Consider the following 13,326-nt stretch of genomic DNA (forward strand, 5'->3'; position numbering starts at 1 on the left):
TTTGGCACCCCGTCTTCTGTCTCCAGATGGAAGTAATCTTATATTTTCCACTAGATGTTCAGTCATTTTCCTCCAAGAGCAAAATCCCACCCAGATCTGTACTCTATTAAGGTTCCCAAAGCTCCAATATTTCCTGTACATATATTATTGTCTTCCACTCAGAATCATGATCTCTCCCATGGAGTTCTCCATTCTGAGGGGAAAAAAAGCATTATATTATAAAAGTAACTCTTTCTCCCTTAATAATTGATAGAACTACGAGACAGAAAATCAGCAAGGATTAGAACTCGGTAACACCATCAACTAATAGGAACTAATTGAATTTTATAGAGGACTGTACCATAAAACAGCAGAATACATATTGTTTTCAAGTGCGCATGTAACATACACCAAAATGGACTTTGTCTCCTGGGAGATAATACAAACCTCAACAAATTGAAAGGAATTGAAATGATACAGAGTGGATTCTCTGACTAGAGTGGAATCAAATTAGAAATCAGTAACAGAAATATAAGGATACTAGAAGAATCTTCATACACTTGAAAACTAAAAATTAAACTTTTAAATAATCAGTGGATCAAAGAGGAAGTCTCAAAGGAACTTAAAAAATACCATGAACTGAATCAAAATAAAAATATAACATCAAAGTTTGTGGGCCATAGCTAAAGGAAAGCCATAAAAGCCTTAATGACCTAGTCTTGGAAATCACACATTACTTCTGCTGAACTCTGTTGGCACACAGAGTAGCTCTAATTTAATGTGGGGGATTATCCATCTTACTTGGCTTTTGGACTGAATTGTTCACTTTGATAGATTTTGATAGTATTTTGTTTTCCCTTAAAGTAATTCTAATTTAAGATTTCTTTCTTTGTCTAATTATTATATTCTATAGATCATAAAAAGAAACCTATGAAAAATAAATAGGTTGTTTAAACCATTTACCTGAAAATTTTGAAAGGCCTTCTAAATGCTTGCCTAGAAGATAGTTAATTCTGTGATATTCATAGCAATGAGCTTCAAGAGCACAAATATATTATCCAGTGTTCCTAAAAAAAGCTTTTGAAAAATGCTATTACTGTGAAAAGCTCTTGCCAAAAAAAAAAAAAAAAAGAAAGAAAAGCAAAGAAAGAGAAAAAGGAATTCTGTTTTATTGTCAAATACATTTTGAGAAGTCCATGCATTGGTTATAAATCTTTTTGACAAGTATAATACTCAGTAGCATATTAAAGCTCCGAGAATTTTATCATGTAAACATCTTTAGCCTTGTTTAATCCAGTGTTTCTCAGTCATATTTAGTTATGGAAACTTTCTGCTTAGTACTGGTTTTGTAGACATGGCATAGTTCAGTGAAAATGTCTAATTCTTATGAAAGATACAACAAACAATGAGAGAGGATAGGTTATTTGCTACTTTCTAGTACATTTGGGGATTTTAAAAACTAGAAAGATGATAATTCATTATCAGTAAGATATGCATTTTGACTAATTTCTTATAGATAGTGAAGTTGATAAATTTATCAAATTCTTACTTTAGCTCACTATATAAAGAAACTATAGAAAACCCAACTTGAATGTTAGATTATTAATGAAGGTGTAAGGAAAGCATAAGTTTACTGGTCAAATAGTCTGATGAGAGGTTTTGGTTGTCAATTAATATACAATCTTTTGTTCCTCTGTAAAATAGATGTGCAATAATTGATCTTTATGACCTACTTGGTTCTTGTAAAGATGAGTTGAAATAGTAGAAATGGAAATTTTACATCAGTATAAGTGTGTTGGTCCTATTACTGAAACTGCTGATGTATCTGGGCATTCCAACAAAGAGTGAAAGACCCAGGAGACAGTAGTGGGAGGAGGACAAAAACCTCAAAGGGAGTAATTTTCAGTTCAAAATATTAAATGACTGACAAGAAATTATAATTGTTCCCAATGGAGTTTCCTTTAATTCTCTTAATATGCATATTTGGGATTTTATGATTATAGAAAATCTTTATAATCTTTGTTAATAATTAATGTGAAGCCTCCAAGCCCAAACCAGTCTCATTGTGAGATTATGGTGTAATTCCATTCTTTTTAGTCTTCCCAGGGTATTTGTGATTGTAGCATACATTACAAAATGCTAAGGATTAAAATTTTCTGTTCGCTGCTGCTAATTTCCTTGTAGTATACTTTACAAAATGCTAAGGATTAAAATTTTCTGTTTGTCTCTGCTAATTTCCTTGTGTTCCATGTCTTCTGCCTCTGAATTCTACATTGTTACCTTTAGTCAGTGGATTTTACTTTCCCTTGCCTTTGATATAAATAAATTGAGCTTGCTTTTTAAAAACTTTACTTTAAACCTTAGGTTTACTAAGATATACAGTAAAATTCACTCTTTTTAGGTGTACAGTTTTATGAAATTTGACAGATGGATACACTTGTATATTTGATACTATAATTAAGATGTTGAAACTTTTATCACCTTCAAAAGTCCCTTCATGTTTTATTTGTGGTTAATTCTGTCCCTCCATTCTCAGCCCCTCAACCATTGCTCTAACTTCTTTCCATATGATTTTACCTTTTCCTGAATGTCATAAAGATGGAATCATATAATATGCAGCTTTTGTGTCTAGCTTCTTTGACTTAGCATATGTTTTTGAGATTGATTCATATTGTTAATGGTATCGGTAATTTGCTCCTTATTATGCTGATTAGTGTTCTGTGGTATGGTTGTACAACTTGCTTGTCCATTTACTAGCTGATGACTTTTGAATTGTTTCCAATTTTTGGTGATTATGAACAAAGGTGCTGTAAACATTCACGTACAGATCTTTATGTGGGCAAATGCTTTCATGAAATGAGTTGAGCAGGAATCTTAATATTTCATTATTATCGTGTTGAGAGTTTAGTGCCTACCTTATCTTCTGGAGAGAGATTAAGATACTAGAAGTAGGAGTTCAGGTTTCCTGGTTATTGCACTGGGATATAGTAAGAACTCATATCTATTTCCTTAATTTGTATTTATTTTTATTTTTGAAACATTTTTATTGATTTATAATCATTTTACTATATTGTGTCAAATTCTAGTGTAGAGCACAATTTTTCAGTTATACATGAACATATATATATATTCATTGTCACAGTTTTTTCTCCTTGAGCTACCATAAGATCTTGTATATATTTTCCTGTGCTATACAGTATAATCTTGTTCTTAATTTTTAAATTATGAAAATAATGAGTAATACTTAAACTTAGTGGTATATATCCTATGGATCCATTACATGTCAAGTACAGTGCTAAGATTAAAAAGGATAAAAAACAATTTTTTGAACTGGTTCCTATTTTCAGTGATCATCATTTCTGGTATTTGAGTAGAAAAGATTGATAGGAAATAATTGAATAAGTGATCAAAATTTAATATGAACAGATATGTATGATATGATTAAAATATTAGATTAAATCATATGAAATTGCTGTCTTATAGTCAGAAACATTTGAATATTGGTAACATAATACATATACATACATATATTCATTTTCATATTTTTCATTAAAGGTTATTACAAGATATTGAACATAGCTCCCTGTGCTATATGGAAGAAACTTTTAAAAAGTCTATATTTATATATATATAAATTTATATGTAAATTTCAAACTCCCAAATTTATTCCTTCTCACCCCTTTACCCAGTAACCGTAAGATTGCTTACTATGTCTGGGAGTCTGTTTCTGTTTTGTAGATGCATTCGATACTATCCTTTTTCTCAGATTCCACATGAGTGATAGCATATGGTATTTTTCTTTCTCTTCCTGGCTTACTTAACTTAGAATGATGATCTCTAAGTCCATCCACGTTGCTGCAAATAGCACTGTTTTATTCTTTTTTATGGCTGAATAGTATTCTATTGTATAAATATACAATTTCTTTATCCAGTCGCCTGCTGATGGACAGTTAGTTTGCTTCTGTGTCTTGGCTATTGTGTATAGTGCTGCTGTGAACATTGGTGTGCATATACAGGAGATTTTTGATCTGAAAGTAGACCTGACATTACCAAAATAAGTCTGGTTATATTACTGTAGTATCTGTAGTGTTAAATTTTGTGTAAGAATTGGGGCTTTTTGTGTTCTAATTCTGAGGATTTACATTATTGTTGATTACTATAAAGGTCTTAGTTATTATAGATGGATATACCATCTTTCCTGCTTTTCAACGTTTACTCTTGGACCTTTCTATTAAACATGTGTTTGTCCCTCTCATATTACCCTCTATGTGTCTCAGCTTCTCTTTCGTATTTTCTGTTTCCTTGTCTGTCTTTCCTGCCTTCTGGGACATTCCTTAGCTCTTTTACTTCCCAAATTATTTATTCAACTCTTTATAACCTGTTTTCTAACCTGTTGAATTTTTAATTTCAGTGACTTTTTATTTTGAAAGTTGGTTATTGTTATCCTTTCAAATATGCTGAGTAATCTTCCCCCTTTTCCTTCATAATCTTTTAAATGTCTTTTTTTCCCTTATTTTCTTGTATGTCTTCATGATGTGAAAGTCTCATTATAATAGTATATTGTAATTTTATAATTATTTATAATTGCATACATTTGATAAATTTACAATTTTAAGTTCGTAAGCATGTAATATTATGAGTAAACCTGCTGACTTTTCCTTATGCTGTGTTGTGTTCTCATATGTTTGTTTGTTTTTGATTTTGGTTTGTGAGTTTATTTTATCTGAGAGAATGTGGCTTTTTCTAAGAGTATTGTGTAGCCTGTGCTGTTCTAGATTGAATTTATGTCTCTTCTAGCTGCTGTAGAAATAGCTTCATCATGAAACCACTTAAATTTTTTTTATCATGAAGTGTAGCAAACATACCAAAGATACATGTGTAAAATATATAAATGTATTGAAATATTACATATACCCAACACCAGATTAGTGATAGAACAGTGTTAATAGCTTGGAATCTTTTTATCCCCACCGGGACAATTTATCCATATCCTAACTTTGGTGTGAGCCATTCCTTTGTTTTTTTAAAAAATGTTTATCACCTATGTATGTATCTTTCAACAATATACTGTTTATTTTTGAAAACCTGAGTGCCAGTTACAAACCTCTTTCTGTGAGGAAAGCACAGTGCTGTCTCTATTAAATGAAGGTTCTGGGAGAAGATAAGATAAGCTGAACAGGGTCTCTTAGATTGTGATCTGGGTTTTTTTGTTTTAGAGTTTATATGAGTCCTCACTGGGATATTTAGTAAGCAACATCAGAAATGAACCCTGGGGAATATAAAAGTGCATCAGTTTGCTTGTACTGCTGTAACACAGTACCCAAAATTGAATAGCTTAGACAACAAATTTATTGCCTTTAAGTTCTCTTGGCTGGAAGTCCAAGATAAACATTTGGGCAGGATTGATTCTTTCTGAGCACTGTGAGAGAGAATATTTTCATGCCTCTTTCCTTGTTCTGGTGGTTTTCTGGCATTCGTTGGTATTCCTTAGGTTTTGGAAGCATCACCCCAATCTCTCTCTTCATCTCCATATGGTGTTCTCTCTATGTGCGTGTCTCTGTCCAGATTTTCCCTTTTTTTGGGACACCAGTCATATTGGATTAGGGCCCACCCTAATGACCTCATCTTAGCTAATTACATCTGAAACAACCTTGTTTCCAGATAAGCTCACATTCTGAGGCACTGGGGGTTAGGACTTAAACGTAAGAATTTTGGAAAGAGATGCAGTTCAACCTATAACAAGGGGCATCTGGCATACTGGCAGTGCAGAGCAAGTGTTAAGCTTTCTAGTAAGAATGCAATCAGAGAGGTTAGGCTGCTGTGTAGTTTCTGTTTCTAAACTTATCAGGGCATACTACCATCTCTTAAATGTAGGTCGAAATACACTTAGTCAGTTAACACCTGCTATAGTGTAAGAGGTGGGGATGGGGATATGTCATACGAGATGGTGATAAATATATGTTTTGTCAATTTCTGAGAAAGTGCAGCTAATAGCAATAGCATATATATTAGTCAGAATATAGGTTTTAGGCTGATATGACAGAGATGCCCCCCAAAACAGTGGCTTAAATGAGGTAGAAGTGTATTTGTCCTTCAGGTGAAAATTTGGGTAGTTAAATGGTCTAGGGCTATTGAGGCAGTTCTATAATAGTCAGGGCCATTTTTTTGCTTTGTTACCCTCAACATAAGACTTTCAGCAGACATTCCAAGGTGACTACCCTAGCTCTTGCCATCATTTCAGTATCTATGTAACAGGAAGGAGGAAAGTTGTAAAGAGAAATTGTTTTTTCCTTTTAAGATGTGTGTGTATTAATATATATATTAGTGTACACACACACATGGAATATTACTCAGCCATATAAAAGGATGAAATAATGCCATTTGTAGCAACATGGATAGACCTAGAGATGATCATATTAAGTAAAGTAAGTCAGGCAGAGAAAGACAGATAGCATATATCTCTTATATGTGAAATCTAAAAAAAAAAAAAAAGACCCAAATGAACTTACTTTCAAACCAGAAATAGGACTCATAGACTTAAAAAACAAACTTTGGTTACCAAAGGGGAAAGGGGTTGAGGGAAGGGATAAATTGGGAGTTTGGGATTAACATATACGTATTACTATATATAAAATAGATAACAACAAGGACCTGCTGTATAGCACAGGGAACTATATTCAATGTCTTGTAATAACCTATAATGGAAAAGAATGTATATATGTGTAATTGAATCATTTTGCTATACACCCAAAACTAATACAACATTGTAAATCAGCTATACTTCAATTTAAAAAAGTTAGCTCCTTTTAAGAGTAATATGCAGGGTTGTATATATTACTACCTGTCCTTGGTCAGAACGTGGTCACATGGCTGTAACGTCAGGAAAGCTGGGAAGTGAGATACTTCGCCTGGGCCCCAGGTACCAAACTAGTACTGTTACTATGGAAGGAGAAGAAAATGTAAATTGAGACACATTGCAGTTTGTGTCAGAATGTAATTTTTCTTCAGTTTCTCCCTATTAATAAGTTTCAAGTGACTGTAAACAGGTATAGGGTCACATTCATGCAAGAATGGGTTCTTAGGGATAAATTGGATTCCTTGAGATTGGAATTTTAAAAAGTCAATACATTTTTGAAGAATGTAAATAAATAAAGCTAACTATTTAGTTCATTTTATAAATGAATAGACAGGTCCAAAGAAAAAAAGCTGATTTGTCACAAGAAGCAGAAACTACCTAGTTAGAGGCGTAAGCTGTGATTATGCTCTGTCCAGTGCTCCTGCTACATCTCTGAGGAAGAATTTAGCAAGTTTCCAGGGAAAACATAGCTTTCCTTTGAAGTATTAGAATTTTCTGTGTATAGGAGTCTTTCCAGTTTTATAAACCTTTTGAAGAGAAGATAATTATTTCTGATCTGAATTTGTTTTTTGGCTTTTTGAAAATACTGGTGGCTTAGGCTTAGTGGCTAATTTCAGCTTAAAGCCTTTTATTAATATAATCATTGTGAAGAAAATGCTCATTGTGCCCAATTACAGTCCCTATACAAAACTTCTGAAGGTTTATTTAGATTCTTTGAGTAATAGGCTTTAAAATTTCTATAATCTTGTACATTAAACTATAACCTATAGAAAGCATGTTATGCCACCCTGAAGGTGGCTATAAAAATTGTTTATGAAGTTCAGGCCAAGACTAAAATATGTTGAAGTGGAGAGTTTTGAAAAATGTTCTATATCGCAAAGGAGACCAAATCATGCTAAAATGCAGAAAGAGACTATACATCAGTTTCCAGGCTACATTATTCAAAAAAAATACAACCATAAAAAAAGGTAATAAGATTACATTTTCACATTTCATGGCTAGCAAGGTACATTAGGCTGCTCAGATATTCATAACTTACTGTGACATTCGGGAAGATTACATTTTGTAGTGCACAGCCATTACTACAGCTCAGATAATAACTAGCCAATGCCTGGACCTGGATTATGATCCCTGTCATTGGAAACAAATTTGTGTTTTGAAGGTTGATCAAATTCAAATAACTATTAGAAAGGGTTAACATGACATACTGTAGACCCTGTGCATGCTTTTTAGGTATAATAGATATGCATACATATAGTATATCAAATATGCCACATATTTGTATGTACCAATTTCTGCCATCAATTTTCTCCTTGAAAGCCATATTTTATGATATTTAAAGCAATGGAGAAATATTTAAAACACCTGTCTGGATACTGCTCTCACAGTATAAACTCAATTTAAAAGCTGGTGAAATATTTGGAGGTTTTTTGGAAATTACTTTGAAAAATTAATTCTATAGCTTCTTGGGAGGGTGGTTACTGATGGTAATAAACACAGATCAAAATGAAAGATTGATGTAAGTGGTATTAAGGTGAAGGTAAGGTCTCTTAAGTTAGTTGCAACTAGGTCTTTGACCTATTTTGATCTGTGTGAAGGATGCCCCAAAGTGTATATATACTAAAAACCCTGCCCTTGTGCTCTTTCCCCAGATGCTCAGTTGCCTTTTCAGAGGTAATCACAATTTAGTTTCTGGTGTAGCATTCTTAGATATATATCTATATGTATATGTTTTACACTCAAATTGTAACCTACTGTTCATGCTTTTTTCCACTTCGATTTTTCTCACTTAAACAATATATTTCAGAGATCTTTTTTTATGTCAGATGGGGTTGCCTCATTCTTTTCAATGTGTCGTATTCTATTATGGAACTAAATAACTTTACTGACTTTAGATTATAGCTTTTTTAGGGGGGTATTGTTTTTTCTGCGTTCCCATAGAAATGCTAAAGTGCAGTTCTTGTATGTAGCATCATTACCAAAATGTGTCTGTGGAATACATTTTTAGTGGTCGTTAAGGTAGCCATTTGTGTCTGGCTTCTATTTAGCATAATTCTTTTGATATTGATTCATGTTGTTAACTAATCAGTAGTTCCATTACCAAATACTTTTCTCATTTATAGTAATTTTTCAGTTTTCCAGATATATATCATATCATCTGAAAATAATTGGAGTGTAAGTCCTCTCTCCTGATATTTATACATGTTGCTGCCTTTTGACTAAATGTGGCTTAATAATTAACAATTTAAAAATGAAAGACAGTATCTTTAAAATGGAAAAAATATGACAGATGCCTCCTTAAGCATGCGATCAAAGCTACTAGCTTTATCAGTAGTGAGACATAACTGGCATCAGTTACCATCAGAAATACCCTGAGAAGGGCACACATCACTTGTGTGATACTTTTGCTTAATTTGAATTTAGACATATACATTCAGATTGGAAGACAGTCTGTAAAATAACTGGCAAATACACTTCAAAAAATGTCCAAATCATGAAAGTCAAAGAATGCGTGTGCGACTGTCTCAGTTTGGAGAAGACACTAAGGGGATGTTGGCCCTGGATCTGAAAAATGGCATTAGTATGATAAATGGCAATATTTGAGTAAGATCTGTAGTATTTGTACCTGGTTTTAATGATTGTACTGTGAGTATGTAATATACTCATATTAGGGAAGGCTGAGTAAAGGTACACAGGAACTCTGTACTATTTTGCATTTTTTAAAATGCCTGGAATTATTTCAGAATAAAAAGTTAAAGACAAAACAAGCGAATAGTAGTCACAAATGGCCACAAAAGCAAAAAAACAAGTTTCTAGAATTCTTACGTAGTTTATAGAATTTTGAGGTGTGCTTCGGGAACCAGGCACACATACTTCACAGCCAGGACCGTGTAGCCAGGAGGATTGGCCTGGTCACGCCAAGGGACTCTTTTAGCAGAAACCAGCTGTCAGCTCCCTGTGCTGCGTGTTACTGATGATGCAAAGAGTTGTACACTAAAATCTCTGCCAAAGCTTTCCTAGAAGAACCAAAAGCCTTTACCACTGTGCTTGCCAGGTGTTCTTAGCTCCCTGCATGCAGATACTGCTACTCCTCTTGTTCATTTTTCCACTCCTTCTCTTGCATGCCAATGTGTGTCTTTAACAGAACCTGGGGTGCATATTGATCCCTGGCTGCAAGGACTTTTAATTGGTTTCCTAATTCTGAACTGTCTTTGCTTTTTCTAGAGTAAACTCTATTTGTTCATGTCTGTTATGTTATGAGCTGTTGGATTTTGTTTGTAAAGTTCATTTTTTCCAATTCTGGCCTACCTTTTGGGTTTAAGAAAGCATACTGAACAAAGACATATTCAGAAGGACAGGAGGGTAGGTGAATCATGCATGTAACTTTCTGACAGAGATCTTTAAAAAAAATCAATTCGGAGGGAGGTTATAGCTCAAGAGCACCTGCTTAGCATGCACGAAGTCCTCGGTTCAGTCCCCAGTACCTCATCTAAAAATAAAATAAATAAATAAAACTAGTAAATAAAATTGTCTGCCTTTAAAAATATCAGTTCAAAAAGATAGACCTGCAAAGGCAATTCTAAAAGTGTTTTACTTTAAACCATTGGAGTTTGTTAAAATTAATAGCACTTGCCCTCTGTGGGAAGCTGTGTGTGAGTTGGCAAGATAGGAACAGGTCAGTATAGCTTTCTCTGGATGGATTTTCTGATAGTATCAGTGAAATAAGTTTTCTTGGTTCCTGACTTTGAGTGTGTGACTAAGTTTAAGTTAGATTTAAGGTATGCTGATTATTGACCAAGGGGATCAAAATGGATAGGTGCAATAAACCAAGAACTTGACAAATAAAAACTGTCAGTTTTATGTTTACTCTGAGCCTTTTTCAGCTTTTCGTTCTTGCTGTGAGCCCATACCTTGTAGAGTGTGCAAAGGACCTTTAGGTTGCTGTGAGTAGCTCACAGACTTCCTAATTCATAGACAAAATATTGAATTAGAAGCAATTATGGAGCTAAATTAGATCTTTATTAGTATCAGGGCAGTAGATAGTGATTTTCCTATGACATCCTGTATTTGTTTTTGTTGAAAAATATCTCCATTTTTATATTCTAAGTCTTGCCTGACTTTGTGCTATCTTAACTTGAATATTTCTTTAGAAGCTTTATTTTTTAGAGCTGTGTGTGTGTGTGTGTACGTGTGTAAGATCTTTTTATTGTTGTAGGGGTAGAGAAGAATGTATATGGGTGGTTACTGCCAATCTGAAGCTTAGCAGTATACTCTAGTTATACTGAATATGTACTAATACTTTTAATGTTTCTTTTCCCCCCTCCTTGGAAGCTGGTAGGAGGACAGTTTGATTTAGAAATGAATTTCATTATTCAAGAAGGTGAGAGTATCATCTGCATGGTGGACCTCCTTGAAAAATGTGACGTTACTTGCCAAGCAGAAGTCTGGAGCATGTTTACAGCCATTCTGAAGAAAAGTATACGAAATCTTCAAGTCTGCACTGAAGTAGGCCTTGTTGAAAAAGTGCTTGGGAAAATTGAAAAAGTTGACAATATGATAGCAGGTATGACTTTCTATACTATGATGGATGTGAAGAAATGAACTTTGATTCTTAAGTACTCTATTTTTCTTATTTTATAAAATAATATTTATTTAAGAAGTATTTGAGCATTTAACATGTACCTGGAACTTTAGTGTCCAAACTCTTAAGTAACCATAGTGTATCAGTATATTTTAATTTTTCAAGAAATACAAGTAGCTTAATTTTTATATTGTTTTCTCTGTTTCCAGATCTTTTAGTTGACATGTTGGGAGTGCTGGCTAGCTACAATTTGACAGTTCGAGAACTAAAGCTGTTCTTCAGTAAACTTCAAGGAGATAAAGGACAATGGGTAAACTTAAATACTCTTTGGTATTTGAAAGAACCCCCCCCCCCCCACAACATATCAGTGGCTTTTAAGCAGTTGGTATTCTTGCAGAGGGGATAAATGTCAAATTGAGGGAAAGAGATCAATTAGAATCATATTTAGACGTATACAGCTGCTTTTGTTACGACTTGACACAACTGTGGACCAGGAGAGCTTGGTGTTCCAGGCAGGTGGATAATTTGGTCCTCCTTCAAATGGTTATGTTTTAAATATACATTCAACATTTTGGGGGGAAAAGGATGAGGACAGAGAAATAAAAATGTTGGGTAGCAGCACCTAGCTTCTGTATCAGTCTAAGTAGTTTTGCTGTGGCCCTTAAACTTGAATAACCCACTCAGTGAACAAAAGCTCTGCAGTTAATTGGATGCACCCTCCTTAGACGCAGTTTTGTGGTCCTTTGCAATGGATGCTGCTGGTCAACTGAGGTTGAACTCCAGGTACCTTATCAAACTGTTTCTTCCTACCCTTTAATTACTTATTCCTTAGAGGAATACTAGTAAATTTTTCTCCATTTTTGTTGCATTTCTAGGCTTATTTAGAGCTCTTTAGAAATCACTGCTGTAGCAACTACTTAGCCAGCTGGTCCTTAATCTAGTTCTGTTTTAGGTATATCTACATTTGTGCTCTGTAATTGCACACTCGAATTTATTGTGTTAAAGCGTTTAGACTCTGTAGCATCTTTGTATCAAACTCTAGCTCTCTGGCTGCTTTTAAGATTTTCCCCACTGATTTTCAGTGATTTTATTATGTTTTTTTGCTGTGGTTTACCTTGTATTTATCTTTATTAGAGTTCTTGCACATGTGGATTTATAATATAGTTCTCATCAAATTTAGAAACATTTTGGTCGTTATTTTTTCAAATATATTCTTGTCCCTCTTCCCCTCCTTCTGGGACTCCAGTTACACGTGTGTTAGTCTTGGTAGTGTCCCTCAGGTCCCTCAGAACTGTTAACTTTTGTTTTTTAGTTGTTTCTCTTTGTGCTTCGTTTTAGATTGCTTTGATTGCTGTTTTTAAGGTAATTGGTCTTTTCTTTTGCAGTGTGTTAATATTCATTAAAATTTTCAAAAATTTTTTTATCTCTAAATTCCATTTGGCTCTTTTAATATCTTCCATTTTCCCCCTCATTTGTGTTTTCCTTTAAATCCTTGGGAATATGTAGCATATTCATAGTTGCTTTAATGTTCTTGTCTTCTAATTCTGTCAAATCTGTCATGTTCTAGATCAGTTTTTTGCTCACTCATTCTCCTTTTACTTATAAGTCATATTTTCCTTTTTTTTTTTTAATGGAGGTACTTGTGATTGAACCCAGGATTTCATGCATGCTAAGCACACACTGTACCACTGATCTATCACCCACCTTTATGCTAGTGATTTTACACATGGTGATGTTAGACAAAGTGAGTTTATTCCTTGTTCAGTGCTAGATTTTGTCGTATTCCATTTAAGATTGTTAGACTGTTTTTGGAGGCAAATAAGTTACTTGTGGATTAACTTTATTTTTTCAGGCTAGTTTTAAAGGTCTTTTTGGTTAGATCCAGATTGGCTGTTACTCTAGGGCTAGG

At 33.9% G+C, this 13,326-nt stretch overlaps 1 protein-coding gene across 4 annotated transcripts in view; it reads left to right on the forward strand.

The window, feature by feature from the left end:
* Positions 1–13,326, forward strand: part of LRBA (LPS responsive beige-like anchor protein) — a 623,871-nt gene that overhangs the window by 59,327 nt on the left and 551,218 nt on the right. For all 4 annotated transcript variants that reach the window (XM_072975847.1, XM_072975846.1, XM_072975849.1 and 1 more), the window contains exons 3-4: positions 11,168–11,399; positions 11,627–11,727. In XM_072975847.1, the coding sequence (XP_072831948.1) occupies positions 11,168–11,399; positions 11,627–11,727 (333 nt within the window). The remainder of the gene's footprint in view (positions 1–11,167; positions 11,400–11,626; positions 11,728–13,326) is intronic.

Source organism: Vicugna pacos, chromosome 2 (assembly GCF_048564905.1).
Source record: "Vicugna pacos chromosome 2, VicPac4, whole genome shotgun sequence".
In the NCBI taxonomy this organism is placed as follows: Eukaryota; Metazoa; Chordata; class Mammalia; order Artiodactyla; family Camelidae; genus Vicugna; species Vicugna pacos.